Source organism: Convolutriloba macropyga, chromosome 10 (assembly GCF_964194025.1).
Source record: "Convolutriloba macropyga chromosome 10, txConMacr16.3, whole genome shotgun sequence".
NCBI lineage: Eukaryota > Metazoa > Xenacoelomorpha > Acoela > Convolutidae > Convolutriloba > Convolutriloba macropyga.
In genome coordinates, this window is record NC_134477.1 from 29512612 (window position 1) to 29532069 (window position 19458).

The 19458-nt window shown below is 41.1% G+C and overlaps 2 protein-coding genes across 2 annotated transcripts in view; both read right to left on the reverse strand.

Annotated features, from left to right (window-relative positions):
* LOC142348504 (arylsulfatase B-like) overlaps positions 1 to 19055 on the reverse strand; it is a 33690-nt gene extending 14635 nt beyond the window's left edge. The window contains exons 1-4 of the mRNA XM_075399880.1: positions 18656 to 19055; positions 3352 to 3528; positions 377 to 462; positions 162 to 202 (exon numbers count right to left, since the gene is read on the reverse strand). Coding sequence (XP_075255995.1) covers positions 162 to 202; positions 377 to 462; positions 3352 to 3528; positions 18656 to 18909 — 558 coding nt within the window. The 5' untranslated portion in view covers positions 18910 to 19055. The remainder of the gene's footprint in view (positions 1 to 161; positions 203 to 376; positions 463 to 3351; positions 3529 to 18655) is intronic.
* Positions 1 to 19458, reverse strand: part of LOC142348425 (GTP-binding protein 1-like) — a 447324-nt gene that overhangs the window by 72662 nt on the left and 355204 nt on the right. The gene's annotated exons all lie outside the window — the stretch shown is intronic.

Sequence of the window (19458 nt, forward strand, 5' to 3'; positions counted from 1 at the left end):
TAAACCACAATTTTAACTGGGAGCTTAGCCTACAACAGAAAATGAGAAATTTAGGCGACAGTTTACCTAAAAAGAGCAAGTGCATTAATTATAGATCTACAATTGGTCATACATTGCACCGATTTTTTTCAACTGTCGAAAAGAAGTGCTTTCGTGGTTGCAATCCCTGCTCCACCGCAAGGTGTTGTGGCCACGGACAGGCCTAGCAGATGCCACCCTACTGCACATTAAAAACAATGGTCCAATGAACTGATGATTGATCGACCAATGAGGTTTATTGTCCAAATAGTATAACTGTTGGCTGATTTTCTCATTTTTTTTCATGTAGGCTAAGCGTTCTGTCGGCTGAAGTTATTTACTATTGATTACTCGTTACCTTCTCTGTCTTTGTGGTCGAAGTAGTCAATATTGCCCATGTAGTAACCATAGAAGGACTTGAAGCCACGATAGGTTGGGGTGTAACTGAAAAAAAAAACAGAAACAGTGTTGCATTGCCACTGAAGTAAATAATAGAAGTAATTCTCAGGCACAAGTTAATTGAAAAATTAACATAAAGCACTGTTTTGGGAACCTTAAATATGTTGCTGTCAAATGTAAGGTTACGTTAGCAATGAAATAAAATTTTTTATGTCTTATCTAAGATCAAAAATGTACAAAAAGCTGTTCAAGTGGAGAAAGTTGCAATAGAATTGTTGAAAGCATCAATCATACACGCAGCCTTTATTTTGGCCCAGTCAATTAGAACCTCTAATGATCTGAAGAGATCTCTCTCCGAACTCTGTTTGTTATGTTGCCAAATTGTTCCAAAAGACGTTTAGCACGTAATTTTCCTGCAAGGGTCTCACAATATAATTGTCATTTTGCAAGACTTTTGCATGGTAACAGTCCTGTAGAGACAACGGTTCCCGGAACGAGGTTTTGTCGAAAAAATGATGGAAGAATTGTAGTGAATAGCCGTGAAAAATATTTCTCACCGCAAAGCGCCCGCATATTTTAGCGATGAATGCAGTGAAAGCGGTGAAATTTTGTAAGATATGCTATTTTAAGCCATGAACTTTGGTAAGATTTTTGGTTTTTTGTTGTGAAATTTTTATTTTCAGAGGAATACTTATTAAACCGTATCAGAGTTCAAACCTCTGACATAATGCATGTCAGCCATTGCTTCTTCTTTCCTTTGAATGTCTTTTGAAGTTTAATTAGATTCACTTATCTTTAAGCAAAACATCAAAAAAATTGAAGATTTGCGGTTTTTAGCGGTAAATTTTTGAAGTATTTTTATTTTTACCGCTTAATCTGAGGGAAAAAAGTCACTGCCATTATGAAGCGGTGAAAACAATTTCACCGCTAAAAACTGCATATCTAACAAAAAAATGCGACGAAAGTTTTATTTTAGCAGAATGCAAATAATTGAACGTTATAAACCGCAATGCTAACAAGCGTTCACCGTATTCACAACATTTCCCAACTTTTTAGCAACTTTAGCGTTGACCCTCGACCTGAGTTATCTTGCTATAGTTTCAAATTTGGAGGAGTATTCTAAGATAACTGCTTTTTTAAAAAGAAAACCAGTTATACCAACACATTCTATTCAATGAAATTATTTTTTATGTTAAATGCAATTTTTTACCTGTGCTCAGCGTCATTTTGGACCTATACATCTCAAAAAATAAAAAAAAAAGAGATTAACCATTTACGCAAGAATCGCAATTCCATCCAACAACGTTTACGCTGTTTTAAACTAAAAATCAAATAAAACGCAATACTGCCAATTGATTGGGCTCTAAATGGAGATCTTGCAAAGGATTTCTTATTTTTTTGCAGTTTAAGGCTATTTTTGATTGATTGTAGCCTTTTTGGTAAGAAAAATCATTTTTTAGTCTTGGGACTACATGTAGCATTGAGATAACTTCCTCGAAGAAAGTAACAAACAGATTTCTATTCGGGACAATCAACTTCAATATATGTTCATTTTATCTGTAAAAATCTTTTTTCTCTCTTCTCTGTTGATATTTCACTCCAACAAAGTTCCAATACTGCGCTATTACGGCAAGAAGTTTTTTAAGCGTTGATATGAATGGGTATCAATATGATGAGCAGTGACTCTAAATCATTTGATTCCAACAGTTTTTTTCTCTCTCTCTCTCTCTCTCTCTCTTTCGCTTTCTCTTGCTAAGATGCACTTTTACTCCTCAATTCCGTTACATTGTTTGTTAAATGGTTTTTCTTGGTGAGAATTTTGGAAGTTTCAGCTTAGGAGGACATCTTATTTGCTGTTCTATTAACTCAGTGAACGCCTTCCTGTGATCGATTTTTCATAAAGAGTGTAAATAATGACGCGAAATTCGACTCAACAATTTTTAAAATGTATTTTGAAATTGTGGTTAAAGCTAATACGTTGAGAATGTCATTCGCTATCGCTGTTTGTTAGTCAGTTATTTTCTGATTTTTTAGCGATCTCATTCTACTTAACAAGATTCTACTGAGTTTAACTTCTGTGAATGCCTCAGACCACTGGTGAATAACTTTTGGTTGTGCAATGATCAGATTATGATGAAATTTGTTTATTAAAGCCAGACAAACTTTTCGGACACGTACTGAATATTATTACTTTAACAGTGTGTCCTGATTGTCTGATTGTATATTTTCTGTCTCAGTTAAACAGTTTCCCTAGCTATTCATAATACAAAATTCCATGTCAGTTCCCAAAAGAAGTGAAAAATGGTTTTGAAGAAGAAGTAATAAAGACATTCAATTGCAAAGGTTGCCCTTCAGGATGGAAAGTTTTCGAGAAATTTTAGTTGATTGAAACTTGATTTTCCCCTAATTTGTAGACTACCAATCTGGCCGAGATTTCGTTTGTTTGAATTCATTGTTATTATTGTTTTTTGACTGCAGAAAACTCTTCCAGAAGATGGTAAAGCTATTGTTCTGGGTTCTCTGTGCGTTTTCTGGGTCTACTTCTTCTCATTTTTTTCAGGTTTGGTCTTCTTCATCTTACATTTACAATCGTTTTTTTCTTTTATCGCTCACCAATTTCTTTTTTTTACGATCCACTTTCTATTTTTTCTTGTTTCTTTCTCTGTCTGCATTTCTTTAGTTCGCTCACTCTCTTTCTCTCTCGTTTATTTACTCCATTTTTGTTTCATCTTTCTTTTTCCTGCTTTAATCTTTTATTTGATGAATAATTGATGTAAAACGTTACATTTGTCATTTATGCCTAAGACGCCATAAAATTTGATGATTTGGACTCGTCGTTTTCGTTCTGAATAATAGAAAAGCATACGGGGCCTGCTTAGTCAATTGACCGCTTTTAGTTTGCATATTTAAAAAAAAATGTTAGAAGAAATTTACTTTCGTTGAAAAAATCCCAAGTGCCATTTGCCAACGATGTGACTCTCGTATCCCAAGTCATTCAGGTACTCTGGTAGAAGTTTGTATTTAAGAGGAATTCCCAGCCGCTGGCCAGGAAGGATCACATTGTTTTGCAGACCAAGTCTTACTGGGTGACGTCCTGTCATCAGGGCAGCCCTGAAAAAGTGTCCCAATGAGTCAAGAATAAATAAAAAAGTTATGAAAACTTACAGTAAAAACGGAAGCAATTTACATTGAAGTTCAATCGTTTTTTGCCAACATTCTGCATAATTGCACAGGTCTCTGTCTTACAAAATAAATTTCAAACTTTTCGAGAATGACAAAAAATTTGTAGGTGGGAATGAGTTTCATCTCGTGCTTAGAAAATATATGGAAGACTGCCAAAATTGAGTCAAAAGAGCTCGTATGAGCACACAAGTAATAACCAATAATTCAATCTATTTCTGTTCCATTCTCATCTAGTCTGTTTTGTCTGTACGTTGCATCTCGACTATCATGTTATTATGTTATCATGTTATAAAATTTCAGCACTGAATAATAGTTTTTACATTGAAATCTTTGCTATGACCACTGTTCTGGCCATTGCATCAAACAGATGCTTCATGGCACAATTCTGAATTTAAGGTTTACACCATGAGGTTTCTTTCTGTTTTTGCTATGGACATCTTGACTCAAAAAATTGTATTTAATTTAATTAACATAAAAATTTTTTCTTAAAACTGAAAACATAGCCGGCAGATTGCGCAAAAAATAGCCGGGATTGACGCTTGTTGCCTTCCATGAATTGAAACAACTAAAAAAATAAGATGGACAGATAGACCAACAGCCCTTTAATAGACCACTAGACTTTTTGGTTAGATTCAGAGTGTCATTTTCATGAGACACATACACTCTATAAGGAAAAAGCCTTAATGGAGTTTTTCAAAATTAATATTTGAAATCAAAAACTCAAGACTCTAATACTCAAGAATTAGGGCACATACGTTTGGCACTACTTAGATGCACACTATTGAAGGCCTAAAATAAACTATGAGTGCATTAGGAAAACCATTTAGAAAAAACAGCAAAAAATCAAAGTGAAATTGCCGCATGTGAACAAAAAACTACTAGCGAGTAAGCGATCTTTTGTTCAAACACCGTTTTTTTCCTCTACTTAAAAATTAGAGTGAATATTTTTCACGCCACAAAACCACTCGCTTTTTCACTCCGCTTCCTGTTTCGTCGTAACCAAAATCACTACTCCAATTTGACTTCAAAAACCATGAAAATGTGGGAACAAAACGTACCCACTAACATCGGGCGAATTGCTCGCAAACGACCGGCAAGCGTCAGTAGCTAGCCACAGTTTAGTGAGGCCAGCTTTAGCTTGATTCGACTCGGCAAATTTCAGTTTTCTAGCCTTGTTAGTAAATAAACTAAATGAAAAACTGATATTTACAAAAATGCAAATTATTGCAATATTTAAAAGAAAAAGCATCCAGATTTCACAGTGAAAATTTTAAAAACCATATTTTAACTCTCGAACTATTAAATAACTCATCTCAAGACTTGACGACCTTCGATGGCCAGCAATGATTGTCAAAATGAGAAAAGGACAAAAATATTCAAAAACTTTGAAAACATTTGCAAATTTTTGCAAAACCTTGCTAAAACCCAGATATTAAATTGTTCAAAACCATTTACTTATCTCAAGAGACGTCCACTATTCCTACTAAGGCTTTAAATATTTTCACTGGCTCATAATAATCCATAAACTTAGAACATGGTGTAAATTTTCCTGAAATTAGAAAAAAAATTTTTTTTAATCAAAAAATTGCAACAACTCGATTCAATAAAAAATGAAAACAATTCAATTAACTCTTGAAATTATGCGATAGTTTATCGTCAAATCTTGAAAGAGATTGTCAGGACTCTGGTGCCGGAAAAATATTAAAAATTTCAAACAAATTCAAAAAAACCTGGAAAAATTGCAAATATTTACAAAAATAGCTGATATTAAAATCTTGAAAAAACGTTTCACTACATCGAGAAGCTATGCAGTAACCTATTTTCAAACCGTAGTGGAGGATATGTGGCTCTTAAGGCTGGAAAAATAAAAGAAATAACAAACAATTTCAAAAAAACTTGAAGAAAATTGTAAGTTCTATAAAGAAACTGCTTGTAAAAAAGTTATAATATTAAAAGTTGAAAATTCTTCCGTGGCTAAAAACAATTTCCAGTAACTTATTATCAAATCCTAATGGGGGTTTTCTGTTAGGCTGAAAAACCTGAATAATGACAATAAATTGAAGAAAAAAAAAGTTTTGTAAAAAAGGTTGTTAAAATTCGTGGTGTTGAAATCTTGAAAAACAGTCCATTACCTTTAGAAACTGTAAAGTAACCTATTGAAAAACTCTATTGGAGGCTCCTCCGCTCTTGAGGCTAGAGAAACCGACAAAAATTTTCAAAAACCTTGAAAACATGCGAGTTTTATCAAAACAATTGCTAAAAGGGGTTGTGGGCAACAGTGGGGTTGGGGGCAACAGCACGGTGAGGGGGGGGGGGGGGGGGGGTTGGAGTTGGGGCAATAGTGGGGGGTTCAACAGTGGGGCTGTCTTCAACCCCTAAGGAAAGCCCTTCACACCATAAGTATAAGTCTTCAAAACATTTTGAGCTGAAACAGAGCTGAAAAGCTCTAAGAGCACGCCAACTGGGCGCTAGCTGTTCATCCCGGTTTTGAGGACGAAAAGTCAAGTGCGTCAGACGAAAAATCGGTCAAGTGAAAAATTGAATGAAAAAGACCAACAGGACTGTTATAATTGCTACAAACTTTGTTTGAGATCAACTAAAAAGACAGCGCCCAATACAATTTGTTGGGTTATGGACTTTCGCAAGCGGAATAAAAAGCGTTTTTAACTAAGTAAAAGAATTAATTTCTCAAAAAATGAGAGAATAACAATATGATATTTTACAGTAGAATTTAGAGATTTACAGGAGAGATCTGATTATTAGATCAAAATGGTGATTTGAATTTGGGGATTAAAAAAGGACTCAAAAATCAGCTGTATATATACCCATTATCATTGTGAAAAAGTCAAGGTACAAAACTAATCTTAGCATCGTGATTTATAGTGGGGGTCGCAAAGGTTACCCAATATGGTTTGCTTCTGCAAATCAGTCCCAAAGGGAACCATAAATGGAATGCATTTGCACTTTTCTAAGAATTCATTCACACTTCCGGAGATATCATCATCATATAATACATGCTGGGAAGATTTTACATCAATTAATCTAACTCTAATAATAGTTATCTAGATTCACCAATTTGAACCGAATATTGATTCTAAGCACCATTTCTTGACGATTCATTTATATAATTTCTTTCATCGAAGTCATATTGCTTGTCTTTCTAATCTGGTAAGTCAAACTTTCTTTCTAATTCTCACTAAGTTTAAGACTATAGTTTGATCAATATTCTAACACCCCCACTCAGACTTGAGTTGATTGCGTAGAGTCTGCTCCCATCAAAACTGCTCTGAATGTTTCCACTTTCGAAACGGTAAGGACTTTGTGAAGATGTCCGCTGCCATTTGTCTGTAGGGACGTAATGAATTGAAATAGTCCCATCCTCCGTCTGGTCCCGGATGAAGTGAAACTTTGTTTCGATGTGCTTGCTCCTTTTGTGCATGACTGGGTTTTGGCAAAGTCTGATACAACTTTGATTGTCTTCTCCAATTGCTATTGGACGTTTCTGTTGGATGCCAAAATCCTCTAGAAGTTGTTTCAGGTAGAGTGCTTCCTGAACTGCTGCTGCCATGCCCTGATATTCTGCTTCTGATGAAAAAAGAGCAACTGTGGCCTGCTTCTTGACACCCCAGCTGAGTGCTGCGCCACGTCCGTTGAGCTTGAAGTAATAGCCAGTTGTTGATTTTCTGTCGTTCACGTCTCCAGACCAGTCTGCATCACTTTCCCCCACTAAATCATAACTAGCCTCTTATGTGTAAGTAAGTTTTAAACCTTTTGAACCTTGAAGATGTCGCAGAAGTCGTTTTCCGCACATCCAGTGTTGATTGGTAGGTGCATTCATGTGTCTGGACAGAATGTTGACTGTGAACATGATGTCTGGCCTCGTCTGTTTGGCCAGATACAGAAGTGATCCAACCAAGCTTCTGTAGATCCTTTGGTCCACTTCTTCGTCTCCGTTCTGTGCTGTCTGAAGTTTCAAATTCAGATCAGCTGGAGTTCTTGACGGTTTGCATTGATCCATTTGAAACCGCTCAAGCATTGTTTCTATGTAGCGTTCTTGGTCGACTGTGACTTTGCCCTCATCTCGTCTGATTCTTAGACCCAGAAACCAGTGCAGTCTCCCTCTGTCTTCCATGTGAAAGGTTGCTTCTAGTGCCTTCTTGACATCAGAGATCACTGTCATACTTCCTGATGCTACTATGGTGTCGTCAACCCAGACCAAGATGAAGGTGTGATCCTCTGCCTCTGATCTTGCGAACAAGCAGTGATTGTTCTTGCTTCTGGTGAACCCCTGTCTCAGTAGGAAGTTTGCCAGCTCTTTGTACCAGTTGTTAGCAGCCTGTTTCAAACCATAAATTGATTTATTTAGTCGACATACTAACTTCTCCCCATCTGATCCGCGTTCTACAAACTCCTGTGGCTGTTCCAGATACACTTCTTCCTCGATTGGTGAGTGCAGGAAAGCAGTCTTGACATCAAGTTGGTGCATCACATGGCCCTGCTTCGCTGATAGGTGTAGTAGAATCCTGAATGTCTCTGGCTTACAGGTAGGCACAAAAGTCTCAAAGTAGTCCAGTCCTACCACTTGTTTGAAGCCTTTCGCCACACAGCGCGCTTTGTATTTGTCCACTTGACAACTGGGTCCCAATTTCACTTCTCGTTGTCTTGGAGTGCCTTGATCTCGTCCTTCATTGCCCGGTGCCACTGGTCCCAGTCGTCACCTTGCTTGGCCTCGTAGACTGTTTTGGGTTCCACATAGTCGCCCTCAGTCACAGCAAGATGGGTCCTGATTTCTCCAAAAAATTGCGGAACATTTCTTTCTCGTGTCCCTCGTCTGGGCTCTGCTCTGTCCGCTTGTTCCAGCGCATCTTCATTGAAGCCAACTGTCTCAAACTGTGAGAAGTCTTCTATGTCACTGTCTTCCAGTGACTCTGAGTCTCTGTAACTCCCTCTTGTTGCAGTAGATCCTTCATCTAGTGCTGTTTCTCCAACATCCGAGGCCTCTTGTCTCAGTGTTGTTTCTTGAGTATTCACGCTTCCTGCGTCATGTCACTCCTCCTTTATTGCAGTAGATGTGTCCTGTCGTTCTCTGTTGTCATCATCTTGATGACCATCATCTGGGTGCCAGATTCCCAGTTCTGACCCATCATCTAGTAGGTCAGCCGTTTCTTTGTTGTCAGGGATTGAGCCCACTTCAGACTCCTTGATGATCACATCTCGAACTGCCATCAACTTGCGTGTGTTGGGTATGTACACCAGGTATCCCTTTTCTCCTTCAATGTAACCCACAAACTTTCCTTCCAGTGCCTTGGGTTCAAGTTTGCTGACTTCTTTGTCCCTCTTCCTCATGAAGACTGTGCAACCAAAAATAGATAATTTACTAATTCAAAGCTTAGGTTTTATACCTCTCATCAGCTCTGCTGGGCATTTTTCTTCTCCTCGTCTCACAACCAAGTTTCTGATCCTTGCTGCGTGAAGAATTGCTGCTCCCCACATCATCTTGGGAAGTCCTGAGTCAATGAGCAACCATCTTGCTATCTCCAGCAGTGTCCTGTTGCACCTCTCAGCTAACCCATTCTGTTGTGGCGTCTCTGGTATGGTCTTTTCCTGGAGAATGCCTGCATCTAAGCAGTACGTCTTGAACTGCTCTGAGAGAAACTCCTTCGCATTGTCTTGCCTCAGCTTCTTGGGCGTCCCCACACTGAGAACAAATTTCTTCAGGCTGGCCAGTGCTTCACTCTTTGCCTTAAGCAAGTCCAAAAACACAAACTTCGTGTACTGGTCTGCAAAAACTATGCAGAACCGGAACCCTGACAGTGACACTACTCTGAAAGGTCCCATCACGTCTGTGAACACCCTCTCCAGCTTCTCTTCTGCTTGGGTCTCTGCCACTCTTGGTACTGGAGTCTTTGTGATCTTGGCCAATGCACACACATTGCATACATCATCGAGTTCCCCCACTGTCTCTGGTGCATTCCTGACCACATCCGCTTGATTCAAATGACCCAATTGTCTGTGCCACTTCCTTGCACTGTCAAGTTTCACGCTGTTGGAACTCATCTTGAACTCTAGAACGCTGCAGGGTAAGTAAAACAAAATATTTTCTTGTTTTAGTTTTACCCGAGTTCCCTTCTGGAGTTTCATGCAGCTGTTTCTTCTCTCGAAAGTGAAGCTATGTCCCCACTCCGTGCATCTTGAGACTGATAGGAGGTTTGAAGAATAGTCCGGCACACACAGAACATTTTTGAGTTCGCATTGGAATTCCCCAGACTTGAGTTGATTGCGTAGAGTCTGCTCCCATCAAAACTGCTCTGAATGTTTCCACTTTCGAAACTGGTAAGGACTTTGTGAAGATGTCCGCTGCCATTTTGTCTGTAGGGACGTAATGAATTGAAATAGTCCCATCCTCCGTCTGGTCCCGGATGAAGTGAAACTTTGTTTCGATGTGCTTGCTCCTTTTGTGCATGACCGGGCAAAGTCTGATACAACTTTTATTGTCTTCTCCAATTGCTATTGGACGTTTCTGTTGGATGCCAAAATCCTCTAGAAGTTGTTTCAGGTAGAGTGCTTCCTGAACTGCTGCTGCCATGCCCTGATATTCTGCTTCTGATGAAGAAAGAGCAACTGTGGCCTGCTTCTTGACACCCCAGCTGAGTGCTGCGCCACGTCCGTTGAGCTTGAAGTAATAGCCCGTTGTTGATTTTCTGTCGTTCACGTCTCCAGACCAGTCTGCATCACTTTCCCCCACTAAATCATAACTTGCCTCTTTTGTGTAAGTAAGTTTTAAACCTTTTGAACCTTGAAGATGTCGCAGAAGTCGTTTTTCGCATATCCAGTGTTGATTGGTAGGGGCATTCATGTGTCTGGACAGAATGTTGACTGTGAACATGATGTCTGGCCTCGTCTGTTTGGCCAGATACAGAAGTGATCCAACCAAGCTTCTGTAGATCCTTTGGTCCACTTCTTCGTCTCCGTTCTGTGCTGTCTGAAGTTTCAAATTCAGATCAGCTGGAGTTCTTGACGGTTTGCATTGATCCATTTGAAACCGCTCAAGCATTGTTTCTATGTAGCGTTCTTGGTCGACTGTGACTTTGCCCTCATCTCGTCTGATTCTTAGACCCAGAAACCAGTGTAGTCTCCCTCTGTCTTCCATGTGAAAGGTTGCTTCTAGTGCCTTCTTGACATCAGAGATCACTGTCATACTTCTTGATGCTACTATGATGTCGTCAACCCAGACCAAGATGAAGGTGTGATCCTCTGCCTCTGATCTTGCGAACAAGCAGTGATTGTTCTTGCTTCTGGTGAACAGCTGTCTCAGTAGGAAGTTTGCCAGCTCTTTGTACCAGTTGTTAGCAGCCTGTTTCAAACCATAAATTGATTTATTTAGTCGACATACTAACTTCTCCCCATCTGATCCGCGTTCTACAAACTCCTGTGGCTGTTCCAGATACACTTCTTCCTCGATTGGTGAGTGCAGGAAAGCAGTCTTGACATCAAATTGGTGCATCACATGGCCCTGCTTCGCTGATAGGTGAAGCAGAATCCTGAATGTCTCTGGCTTACAGGTAGGCGCAAAAGTCTCAAAGTAGTCCAGTCCTACCACTTGTTTGAAGCCTTCCGCCACACAGCGCGCTTTGTATTTGTCCACTTGACAACTGGGTCCCAATTTCACTTCTCGTTGTCTTGAAGTGCCTTGATCTCGTCCTTCATTGCCCGGTGCCACTGGTCCCAGTCGTCACTTTGCTTGGCTTCGTAGACTGTTTTGGGTTCCACATAGTCGCCCTCAGTCACAGCAAGATGGGTCCTGATTTCTCCAAAAAATTGCGGAACATTTCTTGCTCGTGTCCCTCGTCTGGGCTCTGCTCTGTCCGCTTGTTCCAGTGCATCTTCATTGAAGCCAACTGTCTCAAACTGTGAGAAGTCTTCTATGTCACTGTCTTCCAGTGACTCTGAGTCTCTGTAACTCCCTCTTGTTGCAGTAGATCCTTCATCTAGTGCTGTTTCTCCAACATCCGAGGCCTCTTGTCTCAGTGTTGTTTCTTGAGTATTCACGCTTCCTGCGTCATGTCACTCCTCCTTTATTGCAGTAGATGTGTCCTGTCGTTCTCTGTTGTCATCATCTTGATGACCATCATCTGGGTGCCAGATTCCCAGTTCTGACCCATCATCTAGTAGGTCAGCCGTTTCTTTGTTGTCAGGGATTGAGCCCACTTCAGACTCCTTGATGATCACATCTCGAACTGCCATCAACTTGCGTGTGTTGGGTATGTACACCAGGTATCCCTTTTCTCCTTCAATGTAACCCACAAACTTTCCTTCCAGTGCCTTGGGTTCAAGTTTGCTGACTTCTCTGTCCCTCTTCCTCATGAAGACTGTGCAACCAAAAATAGATAATTTACTAATTCAAAGCTTAGGTTTTATACCTCTCATCAGCTCTGCTGGGCATTTTTCTTCTCCTCGTCTCACAACCAAGTTTCTGATCCTTGCTGCGTGAAGAATTGCTGCTCCCCACATCATCTTGGGAAGTCCTGAGTCAATGAGCAACCATCTTGCTATCTCCAGCAGTGTCCTGTTGCACCTCTCAGCTAACCCATTCTGTTGTGGCGTCTCTGGTATGGTCTTTTCCTGGAGAATGCCTGCATCTAAGCAGTACGTCTTGAACTGCTCTGAGAGAAACTCCTTCGCATTGTCTTGCCTCAGCTTCTTGGGCGTCCCCACACTGAGAACAAAATTCTTCAGGCTGGCCAGTGCTTCACTCTTTGCCTTAAGCAAGTCCAAAAACACAAACTTCGTGTACTGGTCTGCAAAAACTATGCAGAACCGGAACCCTGACAGTGACACTACTCTGAAAGGTCCCATCACGTCTGTGAACACCCTCTCCAGCTTCTCTTCTGCTTGGGTCTCTGCCACTCTTGGTACTGGAGTCTTTGTGATCTTGGCCAATGCACACACATTGCATACATCATCGAGTTCCCCCACTGTCTCTGGTGCATTCCTGACCACATCCGCTTGATTCAAATGACCCAATTGTCTGTGCCACTTCCTTGCACTGTCAAGTTTCACGCTGTTGGAACTCATCTTGAATTCTAGAACGCTGCAGGGTAAGTAAAACAAAATATTTTCTTGTTTTAGTTTTACCCGAGTTCCCTTCTGGAGTTTCATGCAGCTGTTTCCTCTCTCGAAAGTGAAGCTATGTCCCCACTCCGTGCATCTTGAGACTGATAGGAGGTTTGAAGAATAGTCCGGCACACACAGAACATTTTTGAGTTCGCATTGGAATTCCCCAGACTTGAGTTGATTGCGTAGAGTCTGCTCCCATCAAAACTGCTCTGAATGTTTCCACTTTCGAAACGGGTAAGGACTTTGTGAAGATGTCCGCTGCCATTTTGTCTGTAGGGACGTAATGAATTGAAATAGTCCCATCCTCCGTCTGGTCCCGGATGAAGTGAAACTTTGTTTCGATGTGCTTGCTCATTTTGTGCATGACTGGGTTTTGGCAAAATCTGATACAACTTTTATTGTCTTCTCCAATTGCTATTGGACGTTTCTGTTGGATGCCAAAATCCTCTAGAAGTTGTTTCAGGTAGAGTGCTTCCTGAACTGCTGCTGCCATGCCCTGATATTCTGCTTCTGATGAAGAAAGAGCAACTGTGGCCTGCTTCTTGACACCCCAGCTGAGTGCTGCGCCACGTCCGTTGAGCTTGAAGTAATAGCCCGTTGTTGATTTTCTGTCGTTCACGTCTCCAGACCAGTCTGCATCACTTTCCCCCACTAAATCATAACTAGCCTCTTTTGTGTAAGAAAGTTTTAAACCTTTTGAACCTTGAAGATCTCGCAGAAGTCGTTTTCCGCACATCCAGTGTTGATTGGTAGGTGCATTCATGTGTCTGGACAGAATGTTGACTGTGAACATGATGTCTGGCCTCGTCTGTTTGGCCAGATACAGAAGTGATCCAACCAAGCTTCTGTAGATCCTTTGGTCCACTTCTTCGTCTCCGTTCTGTGCTGTCTGAAGTTTCAAATTCAGATCAGCTGGAGTTCTTGACGGTTTGCATTGATCCATTTGAAACCGCTCAAGCATTGTTTCTATGTAGCGTTCTTGGTCGACTGTGACTTTGCCCTCATCTCGTCTGATTCTTAGACCCAGAAACCAGTGCAGTCTCCCTCTGTCTTCCATGTGAAAGGTTGCTTCTAGTGCCTTCTTGACATCAGAGATCACTGTCATACTTCTTGATGCTACTATGATGTCGTCAACCCAGACCAAGATGAAGGTGTGATCCTCTGCCTCTGATCTTGCGAACAAGCAGTGATTGTTCTTGCTTCTGGTGAACCCCTGTCTCAGTAGGAAGTTTGCCAGCTCTTTGTACCAGTTGTTAGCAGCCTGTTTCAAACCATAAATTGATTTATTTAGTCGACATACTAACTTCTCCCCATCTGATCCGCGTTCTACAAACTCCTGTGGCTGTTCCAGATACACTTCTTCCTCGATTGGTGAGTGCAGGAAAGCAGTCTTGACATCAAATTGGTGCATCACATGGCCCTGCTTCGCTGATAGGTGAAGTAGAATCCTGAATGTCTCTGGCTTACAGGTAGGCGCAAAAGTCTCAAAGTAGTCCAGTCCTACCACTTGTTTGAAGCCTTTCGCCACACAGCGCGCTTTGTATTTGTCCACTTGACAACTGGGTCCCAATTTCACTTCTCGTTGTCTTGGAGTGCCTTGATCTCGTCCTTCATTGCCCGGTGCCACTGGTCCCAGTCGTCACCTTGCTTGGATTTGTAGACTGTTTTGGGTTCCACATAGTCGCCCTCAGTCACAGCAAGATGGGTCCTGATTTCTCCAAAAAATTGCGGAACATTTCTTGCTCGTGTCCCTCGTCTGGGCTCTGCTCTGTCCGCTTGTTCCAGTGCATCTTCATTGAAGCCAACTGTCTCAAACTGTGAGAAGTCTTCTATGTCACTGTCTTCCAGTGACTCTGAGTCTCTGTAACTCCCTCTTGTTGCAGTAGATCCTTCATCTAGTGCTGTTTCTCCAACATCCGAGGCCTCTTGTCTCAGTGTTGTTTCTTGAGTATTCACGCTCCCTGCGTCATGTCACTCCTCTTTTATTGCAGTAGATGTGTCCTGTCGTTCTCTGTTGTCATCATCTTGATGACCATCATCTGGGTGCCAGATTCCCAGTTCCGACCCATCATCTAGTAGGTCAGCCGTTTCTTTGTTGTCAGGGATTGAGCCCACTTCAGACTCCTTGATGATCACATCTCGAACTGCCATCACCTTGCGTGTGTTGGGTATGTGCACCAGGTATCCCTTTTCTCCTTCAATGTAACCCACAAACTTTCCTTCCAGTGCCTTGGGTTCAAGTTTGCTGACTTCTTTGTCCCTCTTCCTCATGAAGACTGTGCAACCAAAAATAGATAATTTACTAATTGAAAGCTTAGGTTTTATACCTCTCATCAGCTCTGCTGGGCATTTTTCTTCCTTGCTGCGTTTCTGATCCTTGCTGCGTGAAGAATTGCTGCTCCCCACATCATCTTGGGAAGTCCTGAGTCAATGAGCAAACATCTTGCTATCTCCAGCAGTGTCCTGTTGCACCTCTCAGCTAACCCATTCTGTTGTGGCGTCTCTGGTACGGTCTTTTCCTGGAGAATGCCTGCATCTAAGCAGTACGTCTTGAACTGCTCTGAGAGAAACTCCTTCGCATTGTCTTGCCTCAGCTTCTTGGGCGTCCCCACACTGAGAACAAATTTCTTCAGGCTGGCCAGTGCTTCACTCTTTGCCTTAAGCAAGTCCAACAACACAAACTTTGTGTACTGGTCTGCAAAAACTATGCAGAACCGGAACCCTGACAGTGACACTACTCTGAAAGGTCCCATCACGTCTGTGAACACCCTCTCCAGCTTCTCTTCTGCTTGGGTCTCTGCCACTCTTGGTACTGGAGTCTTTGTGATCTTGGCCAATGCACACACATTGCATACATCATCGAGTTCCCCCACTGTCTCTGGTGCATTCCTGACCACATCCGCTTGATTCAAATGACCCAATCGTCTGTGCCACTTCCTTGCACTGTCAAGTTTCACGCTGTTGGAACTCATCTTGAATTCTAGAACGCTGCAGGGTAAGTAAAACAAATTATTTTCTTGTTTTAGTTTTACCCGAGTTCCCTTCTGGAGTTTCATGCAGCTGTTTCCTCTCTCGAAAGTGAAGCTATGTCCCCACTCCGTGCATCTTGAGACTGATAGGAGGTTTGAAGAACAGTCCGGCACACACAGAACATTTTTGAGTTCGCATTGGAATTCCCCTTTGTTTGAGGGTATGCTGATCCTCACACAGCCTCTGCCCACCACTCTGGAAGCCTCTCCGTTGGGATTTCTGACCACTGATTGAATGGGCACAAAGTCCATGAACGCATCGATGTTCGTCACTATGTGATCTGTATAACCACTGTCCACTAGCATGCCTGCTGTCTTCCACTGGGTAAGAGCTGCCCAGCATTTCTCGTCTGGTGTAGCCAGTGTTGGTCCCATTGCCACTGACTCATGTTTGCCTCCATCTCTTTGTCTCTTGCATGCCCTGTCTAGGTGACCCTTCTCACCACACTTGCTGCATTGTGCTGTCTCCTTCTTCCTGCAGTCCTTGGCGAAGTGTCCAGGGATCCCACACACAAAGCAGTTTCCTTTCTTGGGTCCCTTCTTGAAGTCACGCTTCACTGCCAGTGCCACTGAACCACTTTGTCCCTTGTGTCTCTGCACCGTGCCCTCATGAAAGTTCTGCAGCCTTTTACTCAACTCTGTGAAGTTCGTTGCCGGGTTGAAGCTTTCCTGTATAACAAAACTTTCATACCTCATTGGCAGACCATTGAGGACCAAGGCGTTGAAGAGGGTCTCTGAGACTGCTTCCCCTGCTTCTTGTAGCCTTGTGAGCAACTCCTGTCCTCTGATGAAGAAGCTGTCCAAATCCTCAGAATCCTCGAGCTGCAGTCGAGCAAGCTGTGCCACTAAAGTCACCACTGTCGGTGTCTCCACACTCTGAAATCTCTCTTGCAAAAGCTTCCAAGCCTTTGCTCCATCTCCAATGCCATCATCTCCCACACAGTCATGTCTCATCAGCATGAGGGTTGTTGCATCTAGAGTCAGTGCCAGATGGCACAACACATTGTTCCGTCTCTCCTTGATGTCTGCAACTTCCTTCTCATATGCATCCTTCAGCACCTTGTGGTTCTTCTTCTCATCATTGGTTGCCCCATTGGCCAGTGGCGCAGGCTCATTGGGTTGCTCCTCTGTCCTCAGTAGTGATTTGTAGAGTCCCTTCGTCTGCATCATCGCCACAAATCTTGTGCTCCAGATTGGGAAGTCCTGTGTCTTTCCTGTGTAGGTCAGCAGCTTCACTGTCTGTTGATCCATTGAAGTTTGAGCAGGCAAAACATTTGTGAAAAGAAAAGGTACTAAGCAGAAAACGATTATGACTGTCAACAACAAATTAGTTTTGTTTTGGAAATTGTTTATGACTTAGAAAATTGCTGGGCCCATAAACTGTTGGGTTATGGACTTTCGCAAGCGGAATAAAAAGCGTTTTTAACTAAGTAAAAGAATTAATTTCTCAAAAAATGAGAGAATAACAAAATGATATTTTACAGTAGAATTTAGAGATTTACAGGAGAGATCTGATTAATAGATCAAGATGGTGATTTGAATTTGGGGATGAAAAAAGACTTAAAAATCAGCTGTATATATACCCATTATCAGTGTGAAAAAGTCAAGGTACAAAACTAATCTTAGCACCGTGATTTATAGTGGGGGTCGCAAAGGTTACCCAATATGGTTTGCTTCTGCAAATCAGTCCCAAAGGGAACCATAAATGGAATGCATTTGCACTTTTCTAAGAATTCATTCACACTTCCGGAGATATCATCATCATTTAATACATGCTGGGAAGATTTTACATCAATTAATCTAACTCTAATAATAGTTATCTAGATTCACCAATTTGAACCGAATATTGATTCTAAGCACCATTTCTTGACGATTCATTTTTATAATTTCTTTCATCGAAGTCATATTGCTTGTCTTTCTAATCTGGTAAGTCAAACTTTCTTTCTAATTCTCACTAAGTTTAAGAATATGGTTTGATCGATATTCTAACATCGAAAAGTCAAGTGCGTCAGACGAAAAATCGGTCAAGTGAAAAATTGAATGAAAAAGACCAACAGGATTGTTATAATTGCTACAAACTTTGTTTGAGATCAACTAAAAAGACAGCGCCCAATACAATTCAAATTCTTTTGAATGTAAAAAACCACGATGTCCCCAATAATAGCCGCTATCGCGTCGCGGCTATTAAACATTAAGATTCAGTACTGATTTAGAATGTCAATAGGGATCGGATCGGGGTATCCCGTCCGGTGTTTGAGTGGCACAAGATGAGCGTTGAAACACAATCTTCGTAAAAGATAGGGACTTGACCTTAATAAAATCAGGGTTCTCTATTAGTATTGCTTAGTTTGTTTACAGTTACCGTCCCGGGTCATAGTACCATGGCAAATCAGCACTGAATCGTAATGTTTAAGCATGCATTTTTACTATTGCCTTTGTCTGACCATTCTCCTTCTTGCTTTGCAAAGACAGAAAATCTGACAAAAAAATTGAGACATGAAAACTTCGCTGATTTGACCATTTAATCAGTATTAATATAATGTGAGACGGGAGTCTAAGTTGTGACTTTGGATAGCTTTAAATAAGACAAGCTTTCTTCACTATACCCACAGAATACAAGAAGTAAAATCATTGAAAATCAAAGTTCTTTATGCTCATCGAACTATGTCGTGCATACCAAGATAAGTTCCATTCAAAATTTCAAATTTCCGAAGTTCCCGAAATAGAGTAGCAATTGCAATCGTGTATATATATATATATATATATATATATATATATATATATATACGATTGCAATTGCTACTCTATTTGGGGAACTTCAAAAAAATCAGCGTCATACGCGAGGTCAGATTCATACCTCACCCTCGGACACCAATAATCTCACGTATTCAAAGAGATTGAACCCTAACCTGCTCGGAGTACATATAGGCAACATGTAGTAGTTATTCAAAATGATTCCATCGTTTGCCAGGGAGTCCAGGAAAGGCGTTTGAACCTGTCGGCTGCCGTGGAACCCAACGTCGTTCCAGCCAAGGTCATCGGCTAGGATAAATACTATATTCGGCCGGGTTTCAACAGTCTCGGAAACTCCGATAGCACCCACAATCAAGACGGTTGCAAAAGCGAAGTTACTAAAGTGAAACATTTTATGCTGCTGAAACATGAAAGGTCCAAAAATTGATTGTTGATAGTTGTCGCCGGAACACAAGACAGCAGCATTGAAAGTAGTTACATTGAAACAGGATTAAATACTGATAAGTTAATGCTCGGTTGAGCTGTTTAATGATAAGAATTTCTAATTGTTTGAGATGTTAAGCTGTTCTGCTTTCAAGTATGCCTTAGGTAAGCATTCTGTTTATATAGTTGGGTTATATCTACAGAGTTTATTGGCGGAAAAAACAAAGTAATCATGGGAGGTTGAAGAAGACTGAAATACTCTTCAAAACGATAGAATGAAATTCAAAGTATTGAAAATTCCAAGGTCGAGAATTAAAAACTTGGGTCGGGCCAAAGTCCAGTTGTGCATTAAAGTCTAGGCAAAGTCTTTTCATGGACAATATGGGTCAAGTATTGTCTTTTTGTACACATTTCGGTCGATCACGGTCTTTTCACAAATCTGTCTATACAAATTTGATTATAAAGATTCTATACAATGATTATAAATGACCATAATTAAATGGCCCGTGGAACTTGATATGAGACTATCACAACT